Below are 27,739 nucleotides of genomic sequence, written 5' to 3'. Positions count from 1 at the left end.
CTTGGTTTTGCCAGGAGGCCTGGGGAACTCAAGAATAGGATGGAACCCATAAAATGGCTCAGTTGATTGTGTATTGTCACCGGGGAGTGAGTTGGGATGGTTATTGTTTTTTTCTTATACTATTTTTACTGCTTGTAAGATGACTAAGTCACTATAAACAAATAGGCGAATGTAAAAATTTTTCTAAATAAATAAATAAATGTTAATCTGATGCCCATAGCTGCAAGAGCTTACTCTATATAGAATATATAAAAATATTCTTAGTCTTCAGGTGTTCCTTGGAATACTATTTTTTTTTTGCTGCAGGAACATTGCCTTTAAATCAACTTGCAATAAAAGAGGTACTTTTTTTATCAGTTATTTTTTGCTGACATAGTAAGAGAAGTTTTCTTCTGCTGGAACATGTGAGTTGTAATGACATGTTTCATTCAATTGTTATTGTTATTATTCTAGGTTTCCTTTTTTTATGACACAAGAACAACATAAAGGAAAAGAGCCACTGTTCACAGCACAGAAAGATAAAGATAAAGAAAAATATGTGAGAACAACATCCCAATGTTAGTAACAGAAGAAGATGCAAAGCGAAATATTGAGGGAAGAAAATAGCTGAGAAGACAAAGCGGGTGGTGGTGGTGGTCCCTGGAAATGAGTGGAACCCATAGCTTTCAGAGATAAGCAAATTTGGGAGATCCATTTGTTTAGCTTCAAGCCAACACCAGTATTCCCCCCATTGCAGTATTTAGAAAACTTCACACTGCTTATAAGTAAAAATTTTTTTGGGAGGGGCGGGGTTCTTCTCTGGAGGCAGAACAAACTGTTGTGTGTCTCTGTATAGATATGTTTTCAAATTATATACCTATAAATAACTCATCATACCAAACAGGTATGAGGACCCAGATTGTTGGGGGGGCAATAAGTTGACTTTGTAAAAATATACAAATAGAATGAGACTATTGCCTTATACACTGTAAGCCGCCCTGAGTCTTCGGAGAAGGGCGGGGTATAAATGTAAACAAACAAACAAAAAAAAACAGAACTCAAGAAATTGAAAATATCCTAAATAGAATGAAGATGACCAATGCAGTGGTAGGTTTCAATTTTTTTACTACGGTTCTGTGGGCATGGCTTGGTGGGTGTGGCATGGCTTGGTGGGTGTGGCATGGTGGGCGTGGCAAGGGAAGGATACTGTAAAATCTCCATTCCCTCCCTACTCCAAGGGAAGGTTTTGCAAAATCCCCATTCCCTCCTGATCAGCTGGGATTCGGGAGGCAGAGAATAGATGGGGACGGAGCCAGTCAGAGGTGGTATTTACCGGTTCTCCAAACTACTCAAAATTTCCACTACTGGTTCCCCAGAACTGGTCAGAACCTGCTGAAACCCACCTCTGGACCAATGTCCATAAATGTAATCTGCTAGAAAGGATTGCTATCATGAACCCACTTGACTGAAACCAAAGAATCATGGTTGGTGAATCATACTCATAGTTAAATTATCTTATCTTAGTGTACAGCAGCCATTACCAGGGTGAGGTTGTACTTAGCCTTGCCAAATGTGAAGTGTTGGAGAACCTAATGTTGGAAAGGCCGATATACACAACTATAACTTAGGGCAAAATATGCCATCTTTTTATAAGATGAAGACTGTAAGCCTTTGTTAGTTTTTAGTAATTTATGTTTACCCAAAATTTAATACTGCTATGCTACATTCACCTGGTAGTAAATAGGGCTTATTTTTAAGTAGGCATATATTAAGCTCTACTGCACACTATGTAAGAAGCTTCTAAATACCAAACTGAAATTGTATATTATAATTTTCAATCTAATTTACCAAAGGCTGCAGAAACTCTGTTTAAAAAATGAATTATTACAGTGATTTGCCCAAGAATTCCCTAAACGTAAGAATAATTTAAAAAGGCATATATTTACAGCATATTATTTTATATAATTGAATTTGTAACCAAATTCATCAAATACTCGTGATTTCTACTTCAACAGGTTTTAGTCTTTTTATTTTAAAAAAAAACCCTATCCCAATAATTATGTATGGCTCTTTTATATTCATGCTATGCTTGATTAATAAAGCACAAACTTACAAATTAAAGATAATATTGCAGTCATTTCTTTGTGGGTTGTGAAGGCAAAGGTTTATGCATCTATTTGAGGAAAGATGGGCAATCAACATTTTCCCTCAAGACTTTTAATAATTGCGATGATGGAAGGAAGGAAAGAAGACACTTCAAACTTTTTTTTAGTCTGACTTTCATCTGTTAATACACTTTTCCAAATCTGGAATCACAATGGCATTCTACAAACCATAGATAAAATACTTTAATTTTTTAAATAATTTGATGCAGCAGCTGGCAGGTGATGCTCTGCTGGCTGGCAGATGTTTACTGCAGGAGCTGAGAAATGGCTGTGTCTTTTGGGAAAATAGAAGATAAAATGGAACCTGCCCACAGCACATACCATTTTTGGAGCAATTGGGGATCCCTGTCCTCTGTCAGGAATGACGAAGAAAAGTGCCCCTTTTTACTTTTACTCATGCAGTAATATCAGTTGACAGTCTTCCCAGAGTGCACTTTTGAATAATTCAAGATAGCTCTGTGAACCAGCTGTATTTTAGGTTCTGTGAACTTACCCTTTAGAAAGATGAATAAATGGTGTAAAATATCTCCTAACAATTGCAAGAGAAAGTATATTTGTTTTCAACAAACTTGTGAACCAGAAAAATGTTTAAATGAAATGCAACAATTTATTTTTATTTATTTGATTTATTTGATTTGTGTGTCACCCAAATAAAATAAAAGGTAAAACAACTAACATTTCTTCATGCTGCGAGAAATCTTGTTTAATATTTGCATGCATATATGAAAAAAAGTGCAGATTGTATTAAAGTACGTTCCATATTCATGTAACCCAATCGGTACACCAAAACTATTACACCATAATCATTGGTTGTTCTTCCTCTTTGAATGGTATTTAAGTTTTCATACCTTTGTTTGAATATTGGCTTCAAGTTTTTCTTCCATTTTGGGTGATATCTTGTTATAATTGCTAGTCTTTTTGTGTTTTATTTTTTCATGTTACTGCATTTTATAAAGTCACTTTGACTGGTTTTGCCTTAAAAGAAATCTGAGAAATAGTTAAAATAATTATTTATTCAGGAATTGCATGTGTTGTAATGTTGGACACATAGTACAGTATTATCAGTCACTTGTGATATACCAACCTGAGGGATGATAATGGGCTAGTTTGGGTTTATCTCACTTTTCCTAAAGAAGAGAAATTGATGGGATCTACTATGAAACAGTTGTATATATTAATCATATAAGGACCCTTATGAACAAATTCAGCTTTATATTAATTTCAAAATATTAACAAATTAATAACAAAATATTAACAAAAGAATTGACGTATTACCTACTATAGAGAATACGTTTGGACAATCATATCCCAAAAGTTGATATGCAAATGCCTACTCTTCCTTAGCATGCAATTACTTCATTCCTTTTTTGTGTGCAAGCTATTAAGGAAAGTGAAAAATATGTCAGAAAGTTGCAGCAAGTGTAATTTTCAACGATGTCTGAATTACATATGATTTATGACCTGGTTTCATATTTTAGCTTGTGGGAAACAACTAATCATAGTTTGCCAGTACTGATAGTCACATGTCACTAAATGGTTGAAAGTAGATTTTATTGCTAAAGTATTAGTCACTTCATGAGAGAGGCTGATTTAAACTGTATTGGCAAATTCAAATGGTAGAACCTTCTAGATCATGGGTGTCAAATTCGATTGCATCACATGATGTATCGTGATGTATCTTTATATTTTTTGCTTTTGCGGAGCAGGGATGGGCATGGCCTGCACGTGACGCATTGGCCGTGGGTCACCAGTTTGACAGATCTCTTGTTGGTGGTAAGAATAACAAGAAACAGTAAAAAAATCCAAGATTCTATGCTTACCATGGGAAATCAGCATAGATAGGCGCCTTTCAAATCAGACTGAAACAATATTATTGGGATTTTAAGCAATTCAACATTGTCCTGGATCTTCTAAATGTAGGTCATTTGAATATGACCTAAATTATTTTCTTCTAGGTTAGTAATACAGAATACTATAATAATAAAGGACAGTATGTAATACTTGTCTCTTTAGAATGTTTCTTCATTTTGATGTAGATATTAATCTGTAAGGAATCCATAGTACATTGCTTAATTCCAGTAAACCTAATATACATTTTGACAGATATCACTGTAATTGATTTTTGTCTTTCCCAATTCCTATTCTTTACTAGTTAAGAATAAATTGTCAAATGAAAAGAATTTTTTTTCTTTTACTTATTACTAGACTACTTGTAAAATATTGATCTTATCATACTACCATGTGATTGAATGTACAGGAAATAAATATACAAAGAGGATAAAGGAATCCACTTTGACTGCTTTGCAAGACTAATAACGAAATGTGCAAACCAAGCATTTTATATATGTCACAAACAATGTGCAGAAAATTACATAGTGGTTAATACATCTAAATCTTTTTGAAACAATTCTTTAATTACTAGAAGGTTGCATTTAAGCTTACATTAAACAGTTGAAATAGTTGGGCTGAATACTCCAATGCTGCTGCTACAGGTTTTCTGTAGGTTTCAATGGAGCTTGCAAGGTTAAAGAGAGAAGATACCATAATAGAGGTTGGTGAATACTTATGTAAGCCCCAGTGAAATTGTTTTATGAATTGTGCCCAAGAACTACAATGTGTAATTTAATTCTCAAGATCATTGCTGTGATCTTCCTGGAAATGTATACTTATACCTTGGAATGAAATTCACAATAAATGCCAGTAGTGTTAAAAGAAATAAATAGGTAGCATACTATATACAGTAATTGAAGTGTATTTTTTTACTTCACATTTCAAATAAATGTAGACATGTCCCAAAAACGTGTTCCATTCTCTTGAATCAACAAATGCGAGGCACATGGAAATGTTTAAAAAACATTACTGCATGTGCAAAGGAGCAATTGAGAGAGGAAACCTAAACATTTCCTTTTTAAGTATGATTCATGGGGCATTATCAGATTATTTTACAGTGGCAGCAGTCCTGAAATAATTTACTTTTAAGAAATATAAGTGATAAAGAATGGAAAATCAGAAGGAAAAATAGGTAATTTCAGATTTATAATTATTCTGCAAATTCAAGAATATATCAAACAAAGAACTTGCTATGGTTTAAAATAACAATGCTAGCAATTCAATCAGATAAGAAGCAGTTAGAAGAATCTCTTTAAGATCTTTAAAACAGTGTACAATATTTGGTTGTTTAAAAAGATAAAGTAATGTTAAGTTATAAAAATAGAAAGAAAACCAACAAGTTGTCAGCAGAGGGCTTTTAAAAATCTGTTGAGGTTAAATTATTCTGCCTCCTTTCTTCCCATTAGGGCAGCAACACACAATAAAAGTTTGTTATGCTTTTTGAACCTTTGGCTCCTACTAACTGGGCTGATATTTCCTCCATAGCTGTTATAAGCATGCAGGTCCCTGAACTGAGTTTAAAATTTGTTTTTATTCATTACAGAAAGTTGGAAAAAAAATCAGTTTGATTAAGACACAGGATGAAAGGCATAGTTTCTTTATCTATAAATTGAACTAATGTTTATGAAAACATGAGGGATTATACTATGGGCTTGCTTGATCTTTCTTAAAGCAATCCCAATGTTTTTAAAAATATTAATTTTTCCCACCCAAGTTTATATAGTTTTGGAAAACTTGCAAAAATGTAAGAGAATGCTATGTTGCTGGAGATACATTAAATGCATTGCTTATCTAAAACAATGTATACTTTCTATTAACAAGATGTGCATGTGCTTTCCAAGTGTGAAATTTAGGACTTCACTGATGTAAAAGAAGTAGAGGGATTGTTCCTGTCACTTAAGGTCTTGGTGTACTATTATCCTAACAAGAATAATATAGAAATTCTTGGTTGAATTTAACCTGGCAATAGACATTTGTAAAGGACCAATCAAGATGTAGTTACAACAGCAGACACACAATTAGAATCAGGTCACATTTCCAACAACATCCACAGGGATCAGGAATAATGAAAGAGAGACCATTCAGCCACATTGGGAACTTCCAATCAACAGACCACAGGCTGCTCACTGTGGAAGTGCCTTGAGTATTGCGTTCACTTCTTCTGCAACTGCTGTCAGGGCAAACTCAAACTGTTCCTGTGAACAGAACATTCAGAATTTATATTCTGTGGAGTTTCTAGAAATTCTCATGAAAACATTCAGAACATGACAGTTTGATTATTATTTTAAACCTCAGGGTTAGATTAGTGAGCAATCTTCCATATTGCTTGATCACTGTTATTAAAAGTGACCTTAACTGAAGGAACCACTATTTAATACTGCGAGATGTTCACTGATGTGAAAGGATTGTGAACAATAAATAATATATGAAAATCCTATCAGTATGAAGTGGAAAACTGAATATGTAAAATAGGTGTCAAACTTCTTTCAGTTCATTGCACAGTTCTGGTTTCTTATCCATGATACTCAAAAGTGATTCTCTATATTCTCCTTTAAATGGTGCGACCATGTTGAAGATCATACTGTGAAAACTGGTTGCCTTTCTTTTCTTCTTTGGCTTATCTTGGAGCTTGCATATGAACAGTTTATGATCTGTTTCATAGTTGGCCCCCAGTTACGTTTTGGCTGTTTTTACAGTTTTTTTAATCCTTTGGACCAATGATAGAGACAACTTGATTTTTGGTGATGTCTATATATGTGTCATTTTGGTTGCTGGAAGAATATATTAGCAATCAAAAAAGAGTTGATTTGGCAGAACTTGATAAGTCCTTTTCCTGCTTCATTTCAGTTTCCTAGGCCATATAGGCAAAGTACATTTTTTTCCTTAATATGTCCAAGTTTCGGATTCTAGTTTCCAATCGCAAGCAACTTATTAGATTCTTGAGATTTTGAAATGAATTTTCATGTCTTGAGTAGTAAACAGTAATATTTTCTCCCTGAAAATGTTCAATTCCAATCTACCTCAATTTGCTGTTGCCTAAGATATTTATATGCAGCTGATGGCAAACAAAAAAGCAAATAAATAGCAAACAAAGCAAATAAAAAGAGCAGTGAGCTTTCTGTTGCAGCAATGGAGCAAGGAGGATGAAAAAAAGCGGTGGAAAAGTCATTGTTTTGGTATTTTTTTCTCCAATGGAAGAAACAGTGTATGTTTAGAATTGTCTGTTCTGATGGGAACACGTTTGGCCTTAAATAATAATCAAACATTTGAAGAAGGTAAAAATCAAAATGAGAAAACTATTTTATTTTAGAGGTTTTGGTGCTTTGGACTTATAATTCATTTTATTGCATGTTCTACCATGGGAGAAAGAGGGAGTCAAATCAATTATATTGTTTAAAAACAATCTAGAAGCTAGACATGTAGTGGTAGTTCTCAATTTACAACCATAATTGAACCTGGAATTATGCTCATGATCATGCTGATCACTAAGCAGATCACCATATTACCATGCCTAATTTTATGACTTTTGCAGCAGTTATTGAGTGAATGCCATGATCATTAAACTAACACCATGGTTGTTTGACCTAGTCTACTTTCTTCAAATGTACCAAATATTGTTCATTAATTAATTTTTTCCAATGTAGTTGATGACAGGGGTGGGCAACTATAACCCCTTTACGACCTGTGGACTTCAACTCCCAGACTTCCTAAGCTAGCATGGCTGGCTCATGAATTCTGGGAGTTAAGTCCACAGGTTGTAAAGGGGCCATAGTTGCTCACCCCCTGGCTTATGGGAACATTTTTTGAATGTACCTGAGAGAAATAAATGTAGATGGATAGTTTGTTTTAGATACTGTTTTATTTACTAATCTAAAGATGTAATTTCCCCTATTTTTTTTGGACTACAAGATGCTCTAGACTATAAGACACACTTAGCTTTTGGGAAGGAAAACAAGAAAAAATAGGGGATAGGCAGCAGGGATCCCCGCTGCCTGGAACAGGCAGAAAATAGGGCACATGGAGGCCAAAAACGGGACACACGGAAGCCAAAAATGAATTCAGCAGCAGCAGCAATGGGCAGCGATGGGCTGTGGCAATCCCCACAGTCTGGAACAGCTGATAAGCTATATTCCAGGAGGCAGATCCAACCACCAATTGGCTGCTCATGCTAGATCAGGCTGTGCTGAAGCTGACCAGGCTGTTTGCTGCAAGGAGACAAATTGCTGGGAGGCAGAGACCAAAGGCTGGGGATTGGCAGGTGGGCAGGGCTTTGGCGACATTTGCTATATAAGACACACAGACATTTCCACCCACTTTTTTTGGGGGGGAGGGGGATATGTGCATCTTATACACTGAAAAATATGGTAATTTCATATTAACAACAATAACTTTTTTTACAAAAACTAAGAATGGGTTTGTTTACATTATTAAAAAAGTCTACATATGTTTAATCATATATAATTTAATTATACTTATTCCCAAATAACAATATATAGAATTCATGAATTAGTATTTAAAATCGAAATGACTGTACCTTTGTCTGGACCATTCCAGGTCTTTGATCTCTCAAATGCTCCAGAGTAGCAGCAATATCAATTTCCTTAGCACCTGCAAAGTTTGAAAAAACCAGAAATATCAGTTGGGATGTGTTTAAAGCAATAATCACACATGCTGCATCTGTCAACCTTCTACTTGATTCTCTTTGGGCTTATAGCCTAGTAAAATATCACTTAGCAGACTTGGCAGGCTCATGAAATTGGCGTTCATAAAGTAAGGGAGAAAATCCAAGGGTAGCTTTTCTTACTATTAGCTATTTTTAAAACAATAATTATATTGAAAACTATTTCCTAGAAGGAATATCTTTAATTATTGCTGTTTATAAGTGAATATGTATTTGATAGCATAAAAAAAAAGATTTAAAAATTGCAAGGTGTTTTGATTTTCATACTTGACACACTATCTGTATGATTTACTAATATCTGATTTTCACTTTCTTTGGCATCCATATATTGGGGTGATTCTTTAATGGCTACTGTTAGTTAGTTCAGTCTATTTATCATTGTGTTCTTGTTTAATTTCCATGTGCATAACATCTGAAAATGTGAAGGAGACATTCAAAAAAATTCTGTCTGAAACATTCCATTACTTTCATTTTAAATAAATAAACCATCATAGTAAACAAAAAAATATATCTATATTTGAAAAACAATTGTTCAGGACTGTGATGGGGAAAGTAAGAAGCGGGACAATAATCACATTCACCAGCTCTATATAAAGTATAACTACTAGCTAGTTGTCTGGGGGTCAGGTGGAGAGGAATCACTTGACTGTGGGGGTGGGTGCAGCGTGGTGTTTTACGGTGGCCTTAAGTGTTTTATGGGCCATAAGTTGAAGACTTACTTTGTAGTAATGTAACAGCTAATATAGATACATGTTGAAACTGGATCACTAAGAAATGGATTAAGTCACCTGAACTCTACTATTATGTTCACCTTCACAGACTAAACAATTCAGTGGGAGGAAAAAGTCTGCAGTAGAGAACTGCTTCCAAAGCACTAACTATTCAGGTCAGTCACGACAAAATGACAGTTAACTTCAAAGCAAATATATAAGCTGATTTGCAGGGCTGATATTTCCCCTCCCACATTAGAGGTATTAATGGAAGCAATCTTTCATCTATAATAACATGTAAAACAATGTTTCCTAGACAGAAATTCTTTTTCAGATAGAAAATGGTGGTTCAACAGTAGAGATGGTTAATACAAGCCTAAATCACCATTAAAATTGAGTGTAATTGAAAATACAAACATGTATTTCAATCTCTTTCAATTGGAACATGAATCCTGGTAATTTGATAATACATCCACCTATTGATGATTGCTTTCTTCCAGGATGTTTTTTGAACTTCCCAGTTTGGTCCAGAGCTTCCTGAAGGTCTCCTATTCAATTACTAATCAGACGCGACTCCGCTTAGCTTCCAAGCCCAAACAAGTACTATCAATTATAGGATTATCATGAAGTTAAGTCCTATCGATTATCAGAATTCATAAAATATTAAGGTTTATAATGTTTTAAAGAGTTTATACATGCTACCACTCTTACAGAGTCAACTAAAAACCTCAATATATAATTTTATGGTCTAATTTTGACTGAATGGCAAATAAAACACCTTCCAGAGAGCGGGTAAGAGAACGCCTTTGTCTCCTAAAGAGGAAAAATACATCTAACTACCCATAGCAATAATCATAAAGGGCAGGAATTATACATGCCAAATGATTCAAAATTTTCAATAACACACTAACATAAAGTTAATTTACAGAAGTACCTTATCTAACAACTTCGATGAGAATGCGAAGAAAGACTCATGTACTTATTTTACAAAAAGCCAAATGTAGAATACTAACCTGATGATCTCAAAAGTTATTTTTCTCCAGAAGTTGCTGGATACGTCTCAACTATATATTTTTCAATCAACTTACTCAGGAGGGAGATTCAAGACTGGCAGAAGGAAATGTTTTTACTACATTGCATACCTAGTTAAAACTGTGAAATTTGCTGCCAATAGCTGTGATAATGACAGCCAATTTGGATGATTTTAAAAGAGAATTGGAAAGATTTGATGGAAGAGTATACCAATGACTCCGGATTTTGACTGCTGTTTACTGCTGCCACAAATAGTAGTTACAGGGAAGTAACAATGGCAAGTATCTATCATCTAAATCTAGCGTTTATTTTCCCCAAATGCATTAAGTGGGTCACTGTATGATCCAATATGCTGCATTAGATGGGCCTATTGCCTGATCCAGCAGGACTCTTCTTATATTTAGGAAGTTTCTGATGCCCTATTATCAAAAATGTAAATTAAAAAAGAACAAAATGAGCATCAAGTATCCTGATTCAGATATCCTGTTAGTTAGCATGACACTGTCATCTACCTGATCATTTTATGCCAGCTTGGTTCTTTGAAAGCAGAATAAAACTTTCTTAGAAACAATGGAAAACTACCTTCAGAGAATGGTTACTCTTTATCTGGAAACAGAGAGTAGCAGTTCAACTGAAAAGACCTCAGTCTCTTAACACTTTATGTAGTTGTTTGAATGGCAAGTAGCAAATCTGACTTGCTAAATAGTATTTTACATAGTATGGATGCCCCATAAAGTAGAAAACAATGTAGGAGAGAGATGTCATAGAAGAAAGATTGATGGATTATTAGATCACCTTGATGCAATATATTTTTCCCTAGAACAAATGTTAATGCATAACCCCGTTAAGCAATTTACAGGTCGAATATGATTTGGACCAAATATGCAAGATCAAAGAAGACATCCTAATGGGCTTCTGACAGGCAGGACTAATGCCGTCAAACTGATTCACTTTTGCTTATGCTGTTGAAGAAAGTAACGCAGAAGGCATCACTGATCAACAAACTTTTTGGGGTGTGAACTGCATGTTATTTATCACACTGAATCCCATTTGACCCTTTTCATCTTTTTCTGGCTCTCCTACCTTGGGGATAGGCATACAGGTAGTCCTCAACCCATGACTGGTTGAAATAATGATAGATCCCAAAAAAGCTACTTATCATCCAATTAACTGTTATTTTTCCCCCGATGTGCCTATGACAAGCAACAATTCAAGCTGTCTTTGGAAGCCAAGTATAATGAGTTAACAAAAACAATGTTTTGGTCAGCATAGGAGGAAGAATGTGTTGTTACATAAATACATCTGCAACAATTTCTTTCTCTTAAGGTCTCTGTTGTAAAGCACATTTTCAGCATACATGGACATATGTAACAAAAGCTTACTGTAATAGAGTGTAGAAATTCATTCCATCCACATACCTACCCACTTGCTTTAAATAAGAAAATGAAATTTAGAAGACAATGGAGGATACCTGGCTTTATGCAAAAAGAAAAAAAAAAGATGTTCATAAACTGTAAGGAAGATGCTATAGAAGGAGGGCTGTTGGAAATTAGGAAAGATCATTATGAAAGCATTATAATACTTTGGTTCATCAAGCATAACATTACCAATGTTTATGAAAGACCTAAAGATTCATTCGTTTTCTATGTCCCTTTTCTGTTTTATTAACCCCAGGTTTGATTAATGTTGATGTTTAGTTTGTTTTGCAATATATTGTATTTTTTGGAGTATAAGACGCACCTTCCCCCCCCCAAAAAGAGTGGGGTGCATCTTATACGCCAAATGTAGCCCCACCCAGCCTCACAAATGGAGATTTCAGAGGCTGAAAAAAGCCTCTGAAAGAAGCTTCAGAAAAAAAGCCTCTGAAAGTCTTATCTGGAGAATGACACAATAACCAACAGATCGGAAGAGGTTAATCTATATATCAACACTAAAGAAAGGAGATTGAACAGAGTACATATAGTCCTTCAGAAAAAGCCTCCAAAACAGAGCTTCAGAAAAGAAGTCTCTGAAAGCTTTAGAAAAAAAGCCCTTTTTTCTTGTTTTCCTCCCCAAAAACTAAGGTGCGTCTTATATTCTGGTGCATCTTATACTCCGAAAAATACAGTAAGTAAATTTGGGAAGGACTATAATGTGAAGGTTCATTAAAGCTGTTTAGTTAAATGGCATGGCTCAACAACAGAGCCCACAGTTAGTGTCACCTCTAAGCTTTCAGCATCTTTCCTCAACTGCTCTGGCACATTCCCGTCTCCTAAGCCAAGCAAATCTTAATGATATTTTGGCTTGCTCCTAATTGCAAGTAGTCTATGCTGTTGGGGAGCAGTAATTTCTGCTCAGTCTTATTCTCTCTCCCCATCTTATTTGTAATTCTCACAGGGATTTACTTCTCCCTTCAATAAGGTTTTATTAATTCTGGATAACTCTACATTTCAGAATCAAGAAATAAACATATTTTAAAATGTGTTATTTTTCCAGTTGATGCATGAGGTATGCATATGTTGCAGACTGGGGATGGATAAGTCTATGATTCTTCAGATGTTCTTGAATGACAACGTTGGCAGCTCTGGCTGGCATGTCCAATTGTGAGCTGCCAATACGCATTTTGTACGCATGTCCAAGATGGCGCCGCACCACTGAACGGGAGATGCGGCGACGGGCCTCTTCTGGACCTGACCGGGCTTGGGGGGGTCTTTTGGGAACTTGGACCCCCCGCCCGGATAGAGGGCAGTGTGCTCAGTCAGGGGAGGGGTAGATTGGGGCTGGGCGGCTCCGGGTTGCTTCAGGAGGCGCCCCGGAGCGCTCTCCCCCCAACGGCGATGGCCTGGTGTTTTCCAGCGGCGGCTGCCGCGGCCGGGCTTCTTTAGATTCTCCGGCGGCGGTGGCGGCAGCCGGGCGTCGCATAGCCTCGGGGAGAGCCCCCAACGGTGATGGCCCGGCCTTCTCCAGCGGCGGCTGCCGCGGCCGGGCTTCTTTGGATTCTCCGGCGGCGGTGGCGGCAGCCAGGCGTTGCATGGCCTCGGGGAGAGCCCCCAACGGCGATGGCCCGGCCTTATCCAGCGGCGGCGGCCACGGCCGGGCTCTTTCTGGATTCTGGACTTTTCGGCGGCGGTGGCGGCGACCGGGCTTCGCATGGCCTTGGGGAGGGCCCCGGAGCTCTCTCCCACCAGCGACAGACCATCGTCGGGGATGGCGGCCTGGCCTGGTTTTCCCCGCCGGTGGTGGCGGTGGCGGCGGCGGCTGGCTCGGCGTTCCCTTGGGAGGAGCCTGGAGCTCTCTCCCCCCCAGCAGTATGGTCTTCAGCGGCGGCAACGGCGGTAGCGGCGGCCTGGCCTGGCCTGGCCTGACCGGTCTGGAGATGGCCTGGCCCGACGGTGGGCCGCTGGGCCCGGCGAACTGGCCTGGGGGTCGGAGCCGGTGGTGTGGCCCAGCGGGCCCAGCGGGTGAGTGGCCTATTCCAGCGGCCTATTCCAGCGGCCTATTCCAGCGGCCTGGCGGCCAGGCCAGCTGGGCGGCCTAATTTGGAGAGTGCAGGTGGGCCCGATGGACGCCTTGCTGGTATCATCTGGAGGCTGTCCTCGGGCCTAGTGGACGTCCTCTCTATCATCTTTACCACCTAAAGGACGTCTATGGACCGCCTGCAGGGGGGGGACCTTTTTAAGACCCTGCTCCCCCCGCGGACTTTGGGAGAGACATGGCTTAGCGGCTGAGCGACCTTGCCTAGTGGATGCCCCTGGCCTAACAGTGTAACAGCTTCCCCCTTCCTTCTTTAACCACCCCTCGGGACTGTAAATGAGGGGTTGGTGAAACTGACTGAATTATGGCGGTGTTATTCATCTACCGCCCAAGAACTATTCCTCAACTGTGCTTACCCGGAATTGCCGGAATTATCAATTATCATCTTGATTGGTCCAGGATGGGCTTGTTTGCCGGACTCTTAGTATGCGGACATTTACAGCGGCTGACCTTCTTGCCCTGCGAGATTCCCCTCTCTCGCAGGTTTGGCCCCCTACACTATCGAGGGCCCATCTTGAGGACGGGTTTTGGAACCCCGAGAGGTGGCATGCCAAAAATAGGAGACTTAGGGGATTTTTAATTAATTGTTTTAACCGTTTTTTTAAGGGGAGTTTTAATGGGAATTTTAATGGGGGGGTGGATGGGTGGGGGGGAAAACCCATCAGGGAGGGGGCTAGGTCCACCATGTGTTCGCGGTGGTAACTTAATAGGTCCTGGGGTTATGGCGAGGGGTGTCGTTCCAGTTTGTCAGGGTCGAGCTATTACTACGGTAAGTGGGAGAGGCAGATATGACGGAAGGGGGGGCCACATCAGGTCTCGGGGGCTCGCCCTCGCTGTTTACGAGCGATTGCGTGCTCCGGCCCCCCAGAAATTTCCCGTGACCCGAGTGGCCAGAGTAATTGGGACCTGGGCCTCCGGCTGATGTTATGTAATGCCAGGTCCGCGGTTAATAAAGCCCCCCTGATTTCAGATCTTATTCAGGAAGGGACCGCGGACATTATGCGCATTACGGAGACCTGGCTGGGCACCGAAGGGGGGGTCCCCCTAGTGGAGATGTGCCCACCAGGCTTCCGAGCATTCCATCAGCCGAGGCCCAGGGTAGGGGTGGAGGGGTGGCGGCTATCATTAAGGAGAGTCTTGAACCGAGGGAAACCACTGTGCCTCAGATAGCTGGGTGTGAATCCCTCTTCGTGAAGTGGGGTCGTAGAACTCAGGTGGGCTTGTTGATCACGTACCTGGCTCCTTGCTGCGTGACTACAGCCCTGCCTGAGCTGTTGGAGTTGCTGGCCGGGTTGGCAGTTGAAACCCCCAGACTGTTGGTCATGGGGGATTTCAATTTGCCATCAGCCGGCGTAGCATCCTCGGCAGCTCAGGAGTTCATGGCTTCCATGACGGCCATGGACCTGATTCAGTTAATTGACGGCCCTACCCACGTCGGGGGAGGTACCCTAGACCTGATTTTTATCTCTGGCCAGTGGTCTAATGATCTGGTTTTAAATGATTTAGTTGTTGAACCTTTGTCATGGTCAGATCATTTTCTCCTTCGCCTAGACTTTCTGACCGCTACCCACCACTGCAGGGAGACGGAACCAATGCGCTGGTTCCGCCCCAGGTGGATGATCTCTGGAGGCCAGGATAGGGGTTACCTCTGCCCTGGTCCTATTAGACCTCTCAGCGGCTTTTGATACCATCGACCATGGTATCCTGCTGCGCCGGTTGGAGGGGTTGGGAGTGGAGGCACCGCTTATCGGTGGTTCTCCTCCTACCTCTCTGATCGGACGCAGACGGTGTTGACAGGGGGCAGAGATCGACCCAAGGTGCCTCATGTGGGTGCCGCAGGGGTCGATTCTCTCACCCTCCTGTTCAACATCTATATGAAGCTGCTGGGTGACCCGCTCGCTCCTTCAACAGGAGGGGCGGAGGACCCCTACAAGGGCGTGCCGAGGAGTTTAACGGTTATCTATACGACAAAATCGCTCAGCTTCGGACGGATTGGATCAAGATTGGGTAGATCCAGGCGAGGGTTCTGAGGCCCGACTTGTTGAGGTGGTTTGGGATGACTTTGATCCTGTGACTCCCGAGGACATGGACAGGTTGCTGGGTAGGCTGACCGCCACCACATGTTTACTGGATCCGTGCCTCTCCTGGTTAGTACTGGCTACTCAGGAGGTGACACGAGGCTGGCTCCAGGGGATTACAAATGCTTCTCTGCGGGAGGGGTCTTTCCGCGGCCTTGAAAGAGGCTGTGGTGAGACCCTCCTCAAGAAGCCTTCCTGGACCCAGCTGTTTTAGGAACTATCGCCAGTCTCCAATCTTCGCCACGGCGAAGGTTGTAGAGAGTGTGGTGGCATGTCAGCTACCCCAGTACCTGGATGAAGCTGTCTATCTAGACCTGCTCCAGTCCGCCCGCCCGGATACAGTACGGAGACAGCTTTGGTCGCACTGGTGGATGATCTCTGGAGGCCAGGATAGGGGTTACCTCTGCCCTGGTCCTATTAGACCTCTCAGCGGCTTTTGATACCATCGACCATGGTATCCTGCTGCGCCGGTTGGAGGGGTTGGGAGTGGAGGCACCGCTATCGGTGGTTCTCCTCCTACCTCTGATCGGACGCAGACGGTGTTGACAGGGGGCAGAGATCGACCCAAGGTGCCTCATGTGGGTGCCGCAGGGGTCGATTCTCTCACCCTCCTGTTCAACATCTATATGAAGCTGCTGGGTGACCCGCTCGCTCCTTCAACAGGAGGGGCGGGAGGACCCCCTACAAGGGCGTGCCGAGGAGTTTAACGGTTATCTACACAACAAAATCGTTCAGCTTCAGGACGGATTGGATCAAAATTGGGTAGATCCAGGCGAGGGTTCTGAGGCCCGTCTTGTTGAGGTGGTTTGGGATGACTTTGATCCTGTGACTCCCGAGGACATGGACAGGTTGCTGGGTAGGCTGAACGCCACCACATGTATACTGGATCCGTGCCCCTCCTGGTTAGTATTGGATACTCAGGAGGTGACACGAGGCTGGCTTCAGGGGATTACAAATGCTTCTTTGTGGGAGGGGGTCTTTCCCGCGGCCTTGAAAGAGGCGGTGGTGAGACCCCTCCTCAAGAAGCCTTCCCTGGACCCGGACTCCTGGACTCGGATGATTCAGAAAGTGAGGAGAAGACCTGGCCAGCCCTGCTTCTCTTGAGCCCTTTCCTCCCTGGCACCCACTCAAAGGGAGGAGGAGGGCCGGCAAAGCCTGATTCTCGGAGCCTCCTTCTGATTTGGCAACGCCCAAGAACTATTCCTCAACTGTGCTTACCCGAATTGCCGGAATTATCAATTATCATCTTGATTGGTCCAGGATGGGCTTGTTTGCCGGACTCTTAGTATGCGGACATTTACAGCGGCTGACCTTCTTGCCCTGCGAGATTCCCCTCTCTCGCAGGTTTGGCCCCCTACACTATCGAGGGCCCATCTTGAGGACGGGTTTTGGAACCCCGAGAGGTGGCATGCCAAAAATAGGAGACTTAGGGGATTTTTAATTAATTGTTTAAACTGTTTTTTTAAGGGGAGTTTTAATGGGAATTTTAATGGGGGGGTGGATGGGTGGGGGGGAAAACCCATCAGGGAGGGGGCTAGGTCCACCATGTGTTCGCGGTGGTAACTTAATAGGTCCTGGGGTTATGGCGAGGGGTGTCGTTCCAGTTTGTCAGGGTCGAGCTATTACTACGGTAAGTGGGAGAGGCAGATATGACGGAAGGGGGGCCCACATCAGGTCGCGGGGGCTCGCCCTCGCTGTTTACGAGCGATTGCGTGCTCCGGCCCCCCAGAAATTTCCCGTGACCCGAGTGGCCAGAGTAATCGGGACCTGGGCCTCCGGCTGATGTTATGTAATGCCAGGTCCGCGGTTAATAAAGCCCCCCTGATTTCAGATCTTATTCAGGGAGGGACCGCGGACATTATGCGACACGGAGACCTGGCTGGGCACCGAAGGGGGGGTCCCCCTAGTGGAGATGTGCCCACCAGGCTTCCGAGCATCCCATCAGCCGAGGCCCAGGGTAGGGGTGGAGGGGTGGCGGCTATCATTAAGGAGAGTCTTGAACCGAGGGAAACCACTGTGCCTCAGATAGCTGGGTGTGAATCCCTCTTCGTGAAGTGGGGTCGTAGAACTCAGGTGGGCTTGTTGATCACGTACCTGGCTCCTTGCTGCGTGACTACAGCCCTGCCTGAGCTGTTGGAGTTGCTGGCCGGGTTGGCAGTTGAAACCCCCAGACTGTTGGTCATGGGGGATTTCAATTTGCCATCAGCCGGCGTAGCATCCTCGGCAGCTCAGGAGTTCATGGCTTCCATGACGGCCATGGACCTGATTCAGTTAATTGACGGCCCTACCCACGTCGGGGGAGGTACCCTAGACCTGATTTTTATCTCTGGCCAGTGGTCTAATGATCTGGTTTTAAATGATTTAGTTGTTGAACCTTTGTCATGGTCAGATCATTTTCTCCTTCGTCTAGACTTTCTGACCGCTACCCACCACCGCAGGGAGACGGAACCAATGCGCTGGTTCCGTCCCAGGTGCCTGATGACCCGGAGAGGTTCCTGACGGAGCTTGGGCCGTTTCCCGAGCACCTGGCCCATAACTCGACTGAAGAGCTAGTTGTGGCCTGGGAACGGGCCGCGGCTGGAGCTTTGGACCGTGTCGTGCCTTTGCGGCCTCTGACCCGGTGTCGGTCTCAACTAGCTCCTTGGTTCTCCGAGGAGCTGAGGGAGATGAAGCGCCGGAGAAGACGCCTAGAGAGTGCTTGGAGATCCAGCCGCTCTGAGGCTGACCGGACACTAGTTAGGTCCTATAGTAGGACCTACCTAGTTGTTGTGACCCAGGTTCCTGGACCCGGACTCCTGGACTCGGATGATTCAGAAAGTGAGGGAGAAGACCTGGCCAGCCCTGCTTCTCTTGAGCCCTTTCCCTCCCTGGCACCCACTCAAAGGGAGGAGGAGGGGCCGGCAAAGCCTGATTCTCGGGAGCCTCCTTCTGATTTGGCAACGCCCCAAGAACAGTTTTGGAGTGATGCAAGATTACGTAGACGTGATCGGCGTGCGCAGCAGCGGAAGAGTTGGGACAAAGCCAAGTCATAATTGTCATGCAGTGACATCTGCAGAGACTATAAATAGGAGGCGGGACTTCCTGGTTTTTTGTCTTGGACAAAGCAATGAATTGGCGCGAGCTAACGGTCTCAATGGAGGGAAGAATCTATTCGTGAGTAATTCTGGCCTTATCTATAATTTCCTCGTTATCTCCAGAAACTTGGCAGGCCCGTGGGTAGACGTGGCCAGGACATGTATCAATGTAATAAAAGGAGAAAAGGAGGCCTCTGACTGACTCTTTGCTGGGAGTATTAGGGGGAGGGAAACAGAACACTAGTGGCAATGAGGGTTGCGAAGCGTTCCTACGTTTCCTCCCTCATTGCGTCGGCAGATAACCGCCCGGCCGCCCTGTTTCGGGTGACCCGCTCGCTCCTTCAACAGGAGGGGCGGGAGGACCCCCTACAAGGGCGTGCCGAGGAGTTTAACGGTTATCTATACGACAAAATCGTTCAGCTTCGGGACGGATTGGATCAAAATTGGGTAGATCCAGGCGAGGGTTCTGAGGCCCGTCTTGTTGAGGTGGTTTGGGATGACTTTGATCCTGTGACTCCCGAGGACATGGACAGGTTGCTGGGTAGGCTGAACGCCACCACATGTTTACTGGATCCGTGCCCCTCCTGGTTAGTACTGGCTACTCAGGAGGTGGCACGAGGCTGGCTCCAGGGAATTACAAATGCTTCTTTGCGGGAGGGGGTCTTTCCCGCGGCCTTGAAAGAGGCTGTGGTGAGACCCCTCCTCAAGAAGCCTTCCCTGGACCCAGCTGTTTTAGGGAACTACCGGCCAGTCTCCAATCTTCGCCACGGCGAAGGTTGTAGAGAGTGTGGTGGCATGTCAGCTACCCCAGTACCTGGATGAAGCTGTCTATCTAGACCTGCTCCAGTCCGCCCGCCCGGATACAGTACAGAGACAGCTTTGGTCGCACTGGTGGATGATCTCTGGAGGCCAGGATAGGGGTTACCTCTGCCCTGGTCCTATTAGACCTCTCAGCGGCTTTTGATACCATCGACCATGGTATCCTGCTGCGCCGTTGAGGGGTTGGGAGTGGAGGCACCGCTTATCGGTGGTTCTCCTCCTACCTCTCTGATCGGACGCAGACGGTGTTGACAGGGGGCAGAGATCGACTCAAGGTGCCTCATGTGGGTGCCGCAGGGGTCGATTCTCTCACCCTCCTGTTCAACATCTATATGAAGCCGCTGGGTGAGATCATCAGTGGCTTTGGGGTGAGATACCAACTGTACGCTGATGATACCCAGCTGTACTTTTCCACCCGGCCACCCCAGTGAAGCTGTCAAGTGCTGTCCCGTGTCTGGAAGCCGACGGGTCTGGATGGGAAGGAACAGGCTCAAACTTAATCCTCCAAGACGGAGTGGCTGTGGATGCCGGCACCTCGGTACAGTCAGCTGCAGATGCGGCTGTCTGTCGGGGTGAATCATTGGCCCCGATGGAGAAGGTACGCAACTTGGGCGTGCTCCTGGATGGTCGGTTGTCCTTTGAAGACCATTTGGCGACCGTCTCCAGGAGAGCATTTTATCAGGTTCGCCTGATCCGCCAGTTGCGTCCCTTCCTGGACCGGGATGCCTTATGCACAGTCACTCATGCTCTCGTTACCTCTCGCCTGGACTACTGCAATGCTCTCTACATGGGGCTCCCCTTGAAGAGCACCCGGAGACTTCAGCTAGTTCAGAACTGCGCGGGTTATTGAGGGAGCGTCTCGGAGCTCCCACATAACACCTATCCTGCGCAGACTGCACTGGCTACCTGTTGTTTTCCGGGTGCGCTTCAAGGTATTGGTTACCACCTTTAAAGCGCTCCATGGCTTAGGACCGGGCTATCTACGGGACCGTCTACTGCCGGCTTCTATCTCCCATCGTCTGGTATGTTCCCACAGAGAGGGACTTCTCAGGGTGCCGTCAGCCAAACAGTGTCGACTGGCGGCCCCCAGGGGGAGGGCCTTCTCTGTGGAAGCTCCGACCCTGTGGAACGAACTTCCCCTCGGACTTCGACAATTACCTGACCTTAGGACCTTTCGCCGCGAACTTAAAACTTATTTATTTCGTATGGCTGGACTAGCCTGATTTTTATTTTTATTGGATGGGTTTTTAAAATTTTGTGATTTTACGGGGGAGTACGTTTTTTAACATTTTGGGCATTTAAATTAGTTTTTTAAGGGATGTTTTTAATTATTGTGTGTATTTATATTTTATCTTCCTGTTCACCACCCTGAGTCCTTCGGGAGAAGGGCGGTATACAAATTAAAATATTATTATTATTATTATTATTATTATTATTATTATTATTATTATTATTATTATTATTATTATTATTATCATTGAGCAACATAATTGTAGTTCAGTAACATCTGGAGGGCCACAAGTTGTCTGGATATTATTAGCATTTGCTGATTTTTGCTGGCAAAGTAGGAGGAAATTCATGAAAGCAATCAACCTTGGAGAACCATCAACTAATAATATTAGTTTCTTCAAATTTCACATGGCATATACTTTTGGTGATAACTGATACCTCTTTTATCATTCTGACTAATGTCTATAAAACATACCAACATCTTTCCCTGTGATGAAACTATATAGCATCCAAATCTTGTTCCAGCAGTTCCAGAGTGTTTTAAAAGATTCAATGTTGTAAAGATGAGTAATTTAAAAATATATTTCTTATGATGAAAGAATTTGCTTTTTGATAAACAATGACATTTCTTTGTTGGTTCTTGCAACTACCTCTTTATCAATCCACAACCTCTTAAAGAGCTCAGCGAGACAAGGAAATCCATCCAAAGATCATGAAATGGGAGAGTCAGTAAAGCTAGAGAATTCAGTAAACATTGGTAATTCAGGCTGATTTGGGGTTGCAAATGTCAAACTTAAATATACATGCATGCTGTGTAGAATGCAATTATTCTTTTTCCTTTGCAACGGCAATTAATATAGGAAAAGAATCCTGTGTACAAAAGCCAAGCTATAATTAGACAGATATTCATAATTTAAAAATTATGCTACTGTCATAAATGACCCAAATGTATTTCATTAATTAAATAATGGAGTTATTTTGTAAATCAATAGTAATCACTTTAAGAATCAGATGACTATCCTGAGATTGATTTGATGCTCATGTGGACCTCGTAAGGCAGCTGTAAGCCACACATGCTGAAAAAACTTGCTTCCTCTCCCAATCTTTAGCTGCTGCTTCAAAACTGACAGCACAAAATTTTTATTGCTAGTTTTTGTTAATTCAGCCCATAAACTGTTTTTTTGCATGCAATTTTTTTCCCTGGAACCTTTACATATTCATCTCTCTAGATTGTGAACCACTGGTTACTGCTTCATTGGTTCAGAGTGATTGCTCTCACAAGCTACTGACAGCACATAATTATTCGAAAGCATTTTTAAGATTCTAAATATATTAGCCATCTGTCATCAATTAATAGGCTTATCTGAATACAATTCCAAAATTTCTGCTATTAATTCCTTCCTTCCCTCAGTATTAAAGAAATATTTTTGCTGAAGTTCTCTACCACTCCCTCCATACTTAAATGTATGAAAAATACTGAGCAAATTTTTAAAACAATCATTAAACAAATAATGGCAAAAGATAGTGAACTGATTAGAAAGCATCAGCTCTATTTAATTTTACACTTTTTTCCCTCCATTTTACTTACATTATCTATAATAATGTTTGAGGTTTCTAGGCTTACGTGAGCTTGTGTGCATTTTAAATTACCCTTCCAGTAGTTATGTCTAATCTTGCTAAGAAACAGATAAAGTATCTAAGTAGGATTCAGGTATGTCATGATATCCAGAAAACTAATCTTTTCAATTGTATTTTACATGTTTAAGAATTCTGAACCTATAAGGCAAGCTGGATGATAATGCATATTTCAAACATTTCTACTGTTTTATTTATTCATGCTAGTGAAATATGTATGTTTCAACAAGGAAAGCTATGTGATATCGAGGATCTTGAATATCATACATATTTCTTTTAAATACATGCTTACCATCTACAATCAATATCTAACTTCATTGTTTGTCTCTGAATATGGTTTAAGGCTTACATTAATTAATTGACAAAAAAATTTCAAAAACCATTATACTAAAAGTGTGCTGGAACTGATATATCTAGTTGACAATTTGTCAGTCCACTCGTGGACTACGTTTGCAAATCTATAAGATTTTTTGTATGCAAAATAAAATATATATGTTTCAGTGAATACACATCTTTTGATTATATCAGTGCTCTCAAAATGCCATTATGCATAGAATTTTTGTATATTCAGATGGCTTTTTTAAAAAAATATGAAAGCAAGGCCTCAGCTATTTCACTTCTCTAACCCCGTTATATACTTGGTTCTAATACACTATAGAATTTGAAGTGTGCAAATCAATAAAATTAAAATTCAAAGTTTAGAAGGCAAAGGTACAACAATTCCAGTTGTTAAAAAAAATCTTCAAATGCTTCTCTGTAATTAGGTCTCTATAATATGTCACTAATACCTTTTAAAGTATCTGAACTCTTTATTTTCCCTGAAACAATACAGAAGTGCCAGATAAAATATGGAAAAATGGCAAGGTCTCAGGAGGTATTTGTCAATAAACAAGAAATTGGATCTTTAAAGTAAAAATATATATCCATAATCACTTTTTAGCATAAGCTCAAAAAATGCCTATAGATTTTTCACATGTATATTAGTGGGATTTCAGCCACAATATTACTAATTCAGATTCCCTAATGAAGCTTAAATTTGGACCACTACATATTCCAATGTGACTGGATTATTGGATTAGGAAAAAACAATTATAATTAAAATTAGTGTTAAGAATATTCACCATATTTATATAAGCATAAGAGAAATGATGGAATTGAATTTCATAAAATTATAATCTTGACAAAATCTGAAATTCTAACAGTGCAATTTTATAAACGTCTATTTAAAATTAAATTTAATTAAATTCAATGAGACTTTTTTTTACAAAAATGATTTTTGTTAAAAATAAAAACTTTTCTCAAAATGTGACTACTTAAACATATGGGAACCAGACTATAAAACATTATTTTCTGAAGAAAAATTATATCAAAATTTTAAATGTCAGTATTTTTATAGCAGACATACGCATTTAAAATTATATTTAAAAGAAACACTATTTCATAAAATATTTTAAAAAACCATTGATAAGTCCAAGAATTTTGATTGCTTTCTAATTTCCAGCAACTGAAGCTAATTGTTCCCTATTTAGTTTGATTTGGAAATGCACTATTTCTCCTGTTAAAAAAACAGAGAAGGGAACAGGAACTCAAATTATTCTAAATTTCGTCTCCTAAAAGACCTTTTTTAAACAAAACAAACCTAAAGACCTTAATCCTTAACTCCCTCCCCCCCCCTTGTTTTTTTGTAAAACATGTTCAGAGATGCTAGCAATACAGCTGGGCTTAAACCAAAGTGCACTTGCATTTTTTTTTGTTCAATACTGAAGGACTAGAGCTGGTGCACCAAAGAAAAGCCATGGCAATGCTATTCTTTGATACTTGTGCAATTCATTCTTTTAAAAAAAGGAAATGGAAAGAAAGATTGGACTTCAGGCCTTTGATCATTTGAACAACACTGGATCCTTAACCTGGGCCTCAAACTTCTCAGGCCAGACAAAGGAGGACTAGGCCTCACAGACCGGGCCTAGATTCCTGGCAGAACAAAACCTTTGGTTGCCTCACAGTGTGACAGCCTGGGAAAGGCCCACCTCAGCAGGATGGGAGATGCCCGCTCTGCCCTTTGATCTTTCATTTAAACTGCCCATAGCCCAGGTCAGGGATTTCAGAGTGCACACCCCCAATGGCAGAGGGGAGCAGGTCAAGAACAGAATGGGGCTCTATCCAATCCAAAAAACCCTCCACTCTTTTCTTTGGGCAGTTTCACATGACTTACCTTGTATTGAATGGCACTAAACCCACACTTAAAATGGAATGTGACATTACATGCTACAATGGAGTCAATAAATGGCATTCTTCAGAGCTCTTGCAACAAAATCAATCCTTCTCTTGTGGGTAAAAGAATGAGGCTAGAAAATGTTTCTTGTTTACTATTCTATGTAAGAAATTGTATACATTTTCCAATCTTGTTCTCATTGCTCTCATTGTACCTCTTATTACTGAAGACACAAATGGGCTTTACAAATGTTTAATGTAAGTGGCTTATCTTTTCTTTGCTGCCCCCTCTCCAATAAGTTTAATTTTGACTGAACAAAATACCACTTAAAATTCAAATGTTCCAAACATCTAAAACACCCTTTTTCAAAATGAATGTGCAATTCAGTGTATGCAATGATTAGTTCATTTTTTATTTGCCTATTAATTCCATGGCTTGCTTATGAGGAAAAGAAACATTAGCTACTATGTACAGCAAGGTGATAATATTAGAACTGAAAATAAGGTCAACCACCATACTTCAATACTAAAAAGATGAAGGTAGGATTATAATATCTGATTATATCTATAAACTTGATCTAGTAGACAAACAGTGAATTAGAATTTGTCTACTGCATCAAATTAGAATTAGAGAATTAGAATTAGAAATTGGATTAGGATTAGAACAAAATTGGAAACATACTGAGATCACAATAAATGTTCAATATGCAGAGAGTTAAATGTGGTTGAAAGGCATTTGGCAAGTTAAACGTAATTATCAAGAACAACCTCCCCTAAACCTGAAGATAAAAGTTTTCGATCACTGTGTGCTATACGCCAGTGAAACATGAACACTAACATCACAACTGATACAATTGTGACGCTACGAGTGGCACAAAGAGCCATGGAATGATACATGCTTGGCATTACAAGAAAAATAAAAAGACCTGCACATGGATTAGAGAACAAACAAAAGTATATAATGTTACCAAGAGAGTAAAAGAATTGAAATGAAAATGGGCTGGTCACACAGCAACAAGAACTGACGGCAGGTGGACTATAGTAGTCATAGAATGGCTTGCATTTGATAAAAAGCATCCACAAAAGAGACCTAAAATAAGATGAATAGATGACTTCAGCAAGTATTGGCCCAATTGGCAAAAAAAAAAAAAAAAAAAAAAAGCTCAAGACCATATTGGTTGGAAATCTGTGGAAGAGGCCTTCATCCTTCAGTGAATAGACAATGGCTAGAATGATGATGATGATGATGCAGAGAGTATAAGGATTGAAGGGCAGTGTTTCTCAATACTTATCAAAAGTGCCTAAACAAATATTTTCTATTGATCACTTGGATCAGAAAGCTGATTTATTCCTACATTCCATATTGTAGATAATTTAGATAATGAGATATTACTCAGTTGTCATCCCACAGACACAATGAAAAAGTAAATGGTTTCATAATAAAGATATCCATTATCCAGAATCAGTTTTGGATAAATTTATTATTATTTATTAACTAAGGCAGCTCCATGTTAGACAGTGGATAGATTGGGACTTTTGAAGTTCTATTGGTTCACGGAGCTCTGTGAAAGATTGGGCTAACAGGATTTTGTTTTTCTGTGAAACCTGGTTTTCCCTAGAAGCTAAATCATCTCTATTATAACTACCCTACCAGTAAATCAGGAATTGGTCAATTTCTTAAATAGGATTTTAGTATAAGGTGGTTTTTATGATTTTGAATCTTACATATCTTTTCTAAATACTTATTTTTAATTCAGAAATTCCTTGAGGAGTATATAGTTTACCACCTGATTTCAAAGGAATTCATCTTAAAAATTGTAATAGAAGCTTGCACTGGACATCCAAATTTCTTAAAATGATCAGGATGCAATACATACACAACACAACATACGCAATATGCGAAGTATTTTATAAGAACAAGAACAAAGATCTTGTTCTGAAAAGCTGACTCTAAAATTCCACAAAGAGGGGAAATGGAGGCAAATAATTTTCCCATCTCTTTAAATGCATGCATTTAGGGTCAAATGATGTCACCCTAAATATATCATTAACAACCATATGATAAATGTGTTTCAGAATTCAATAGTAGGTTCACCTAAACACACAATCTTTGTCAAGACTTCAATGTAGCCATCCCAATGAAAAACAAATGATCCTTGACTCCACTTGTATTATTCTTGGAAGAAAAGCATCCATTGGTTCCACATGCACTACAGATTTAGGCAAGACGAAAGGATATAGACATGAATGTCTATCGTGCAGAAAATATCTTCTAAAGTTTCTAGATGTTTTCTTTCATATTACTGAATTCCTCTCACATACATTTATCAGAAAGAAAGCAGTTATCCTGTCAACAAAACAAATCAAAACCGTACTGATATTTCTTCATCTGACGGTCTCTGGATGACATACCCAGAGTTATCATTCATCGTCATGATATAATTGAATATGTGGACATAAAACAGCAACTCTGGCATGTTTTTTTGGCAGCACGGTGAGGGAATGCGGTATACCTTTCCTTTTACTGTGTGATGTAGTCCTTAAAAGTTGCTCTCCTGCACTTGCTATTGATTTTTAAGTCTACATACATATTATTAATATAAAAGTTAAAATCATAATTAATTCAATACTAGTTAGAGGAAGGCAATAACATTAGAAAGGTTTGCTTTGTAGAAAAATTGGTTTGGAGAAGAAATCTGAGGAGACAGAAAGAAATGATACA

The 27,739-nt window shown here is 40.9% G+C and overlaps 1 protein-coding gene across 1 annotated transcript in view; it reads right to left on the bottom strand.

Moving 5' to 3' along the window:
- Nucleotides 1–2,841: 2,841 nt before the first annotated feature.
- PTPRN2 (protein tyrosine phosphatase receptor type N2) overlaps nucleotides 2,842–27,739 on the bottom strand; it is a 925,005-nt gene continuing 900,107 nt past the window's right edge. Inside the window, exons 22-23 of the mRNA XM_058179748.1 lie at nucleotides 8,569–8,642; nucleotides 2,842–6,229 (exon numbers count right to left, since the gene is read on the bottom strand). Of these exons, the coding sequence (XP_058035731.1) occupies nucleotides 6,158–6,229; nucleotides 8,569–8,642 (146 nt within the window). The 3' untranslated portion in view covers nucleotides 2,842–6,157. The remainder of the gene's footprint in view (nucleotides 6,230–8,568; nucleotides 8,643–27,739) is intronic.

Source organism: Ahaetulla prasina, chromosome 4 (genome assembly GCF_028640845.1).
Source record: "Ahaetulla prasina isolate Xishuangbanna chromosome 4, ASM2864084v1, whole genome shotgun sequence".
NCBI classification, from domain to species: Eukaryota; Metazoa; Chordata; class Lepidosauria; order Squamata; family Colubridae; genus Ahaetulla; species Ahaetulla prasina.
Note: the sequence above shows the minus strand (reverse complement) of the source record. Positions and strands in the feature narration are given on the sequence as shown.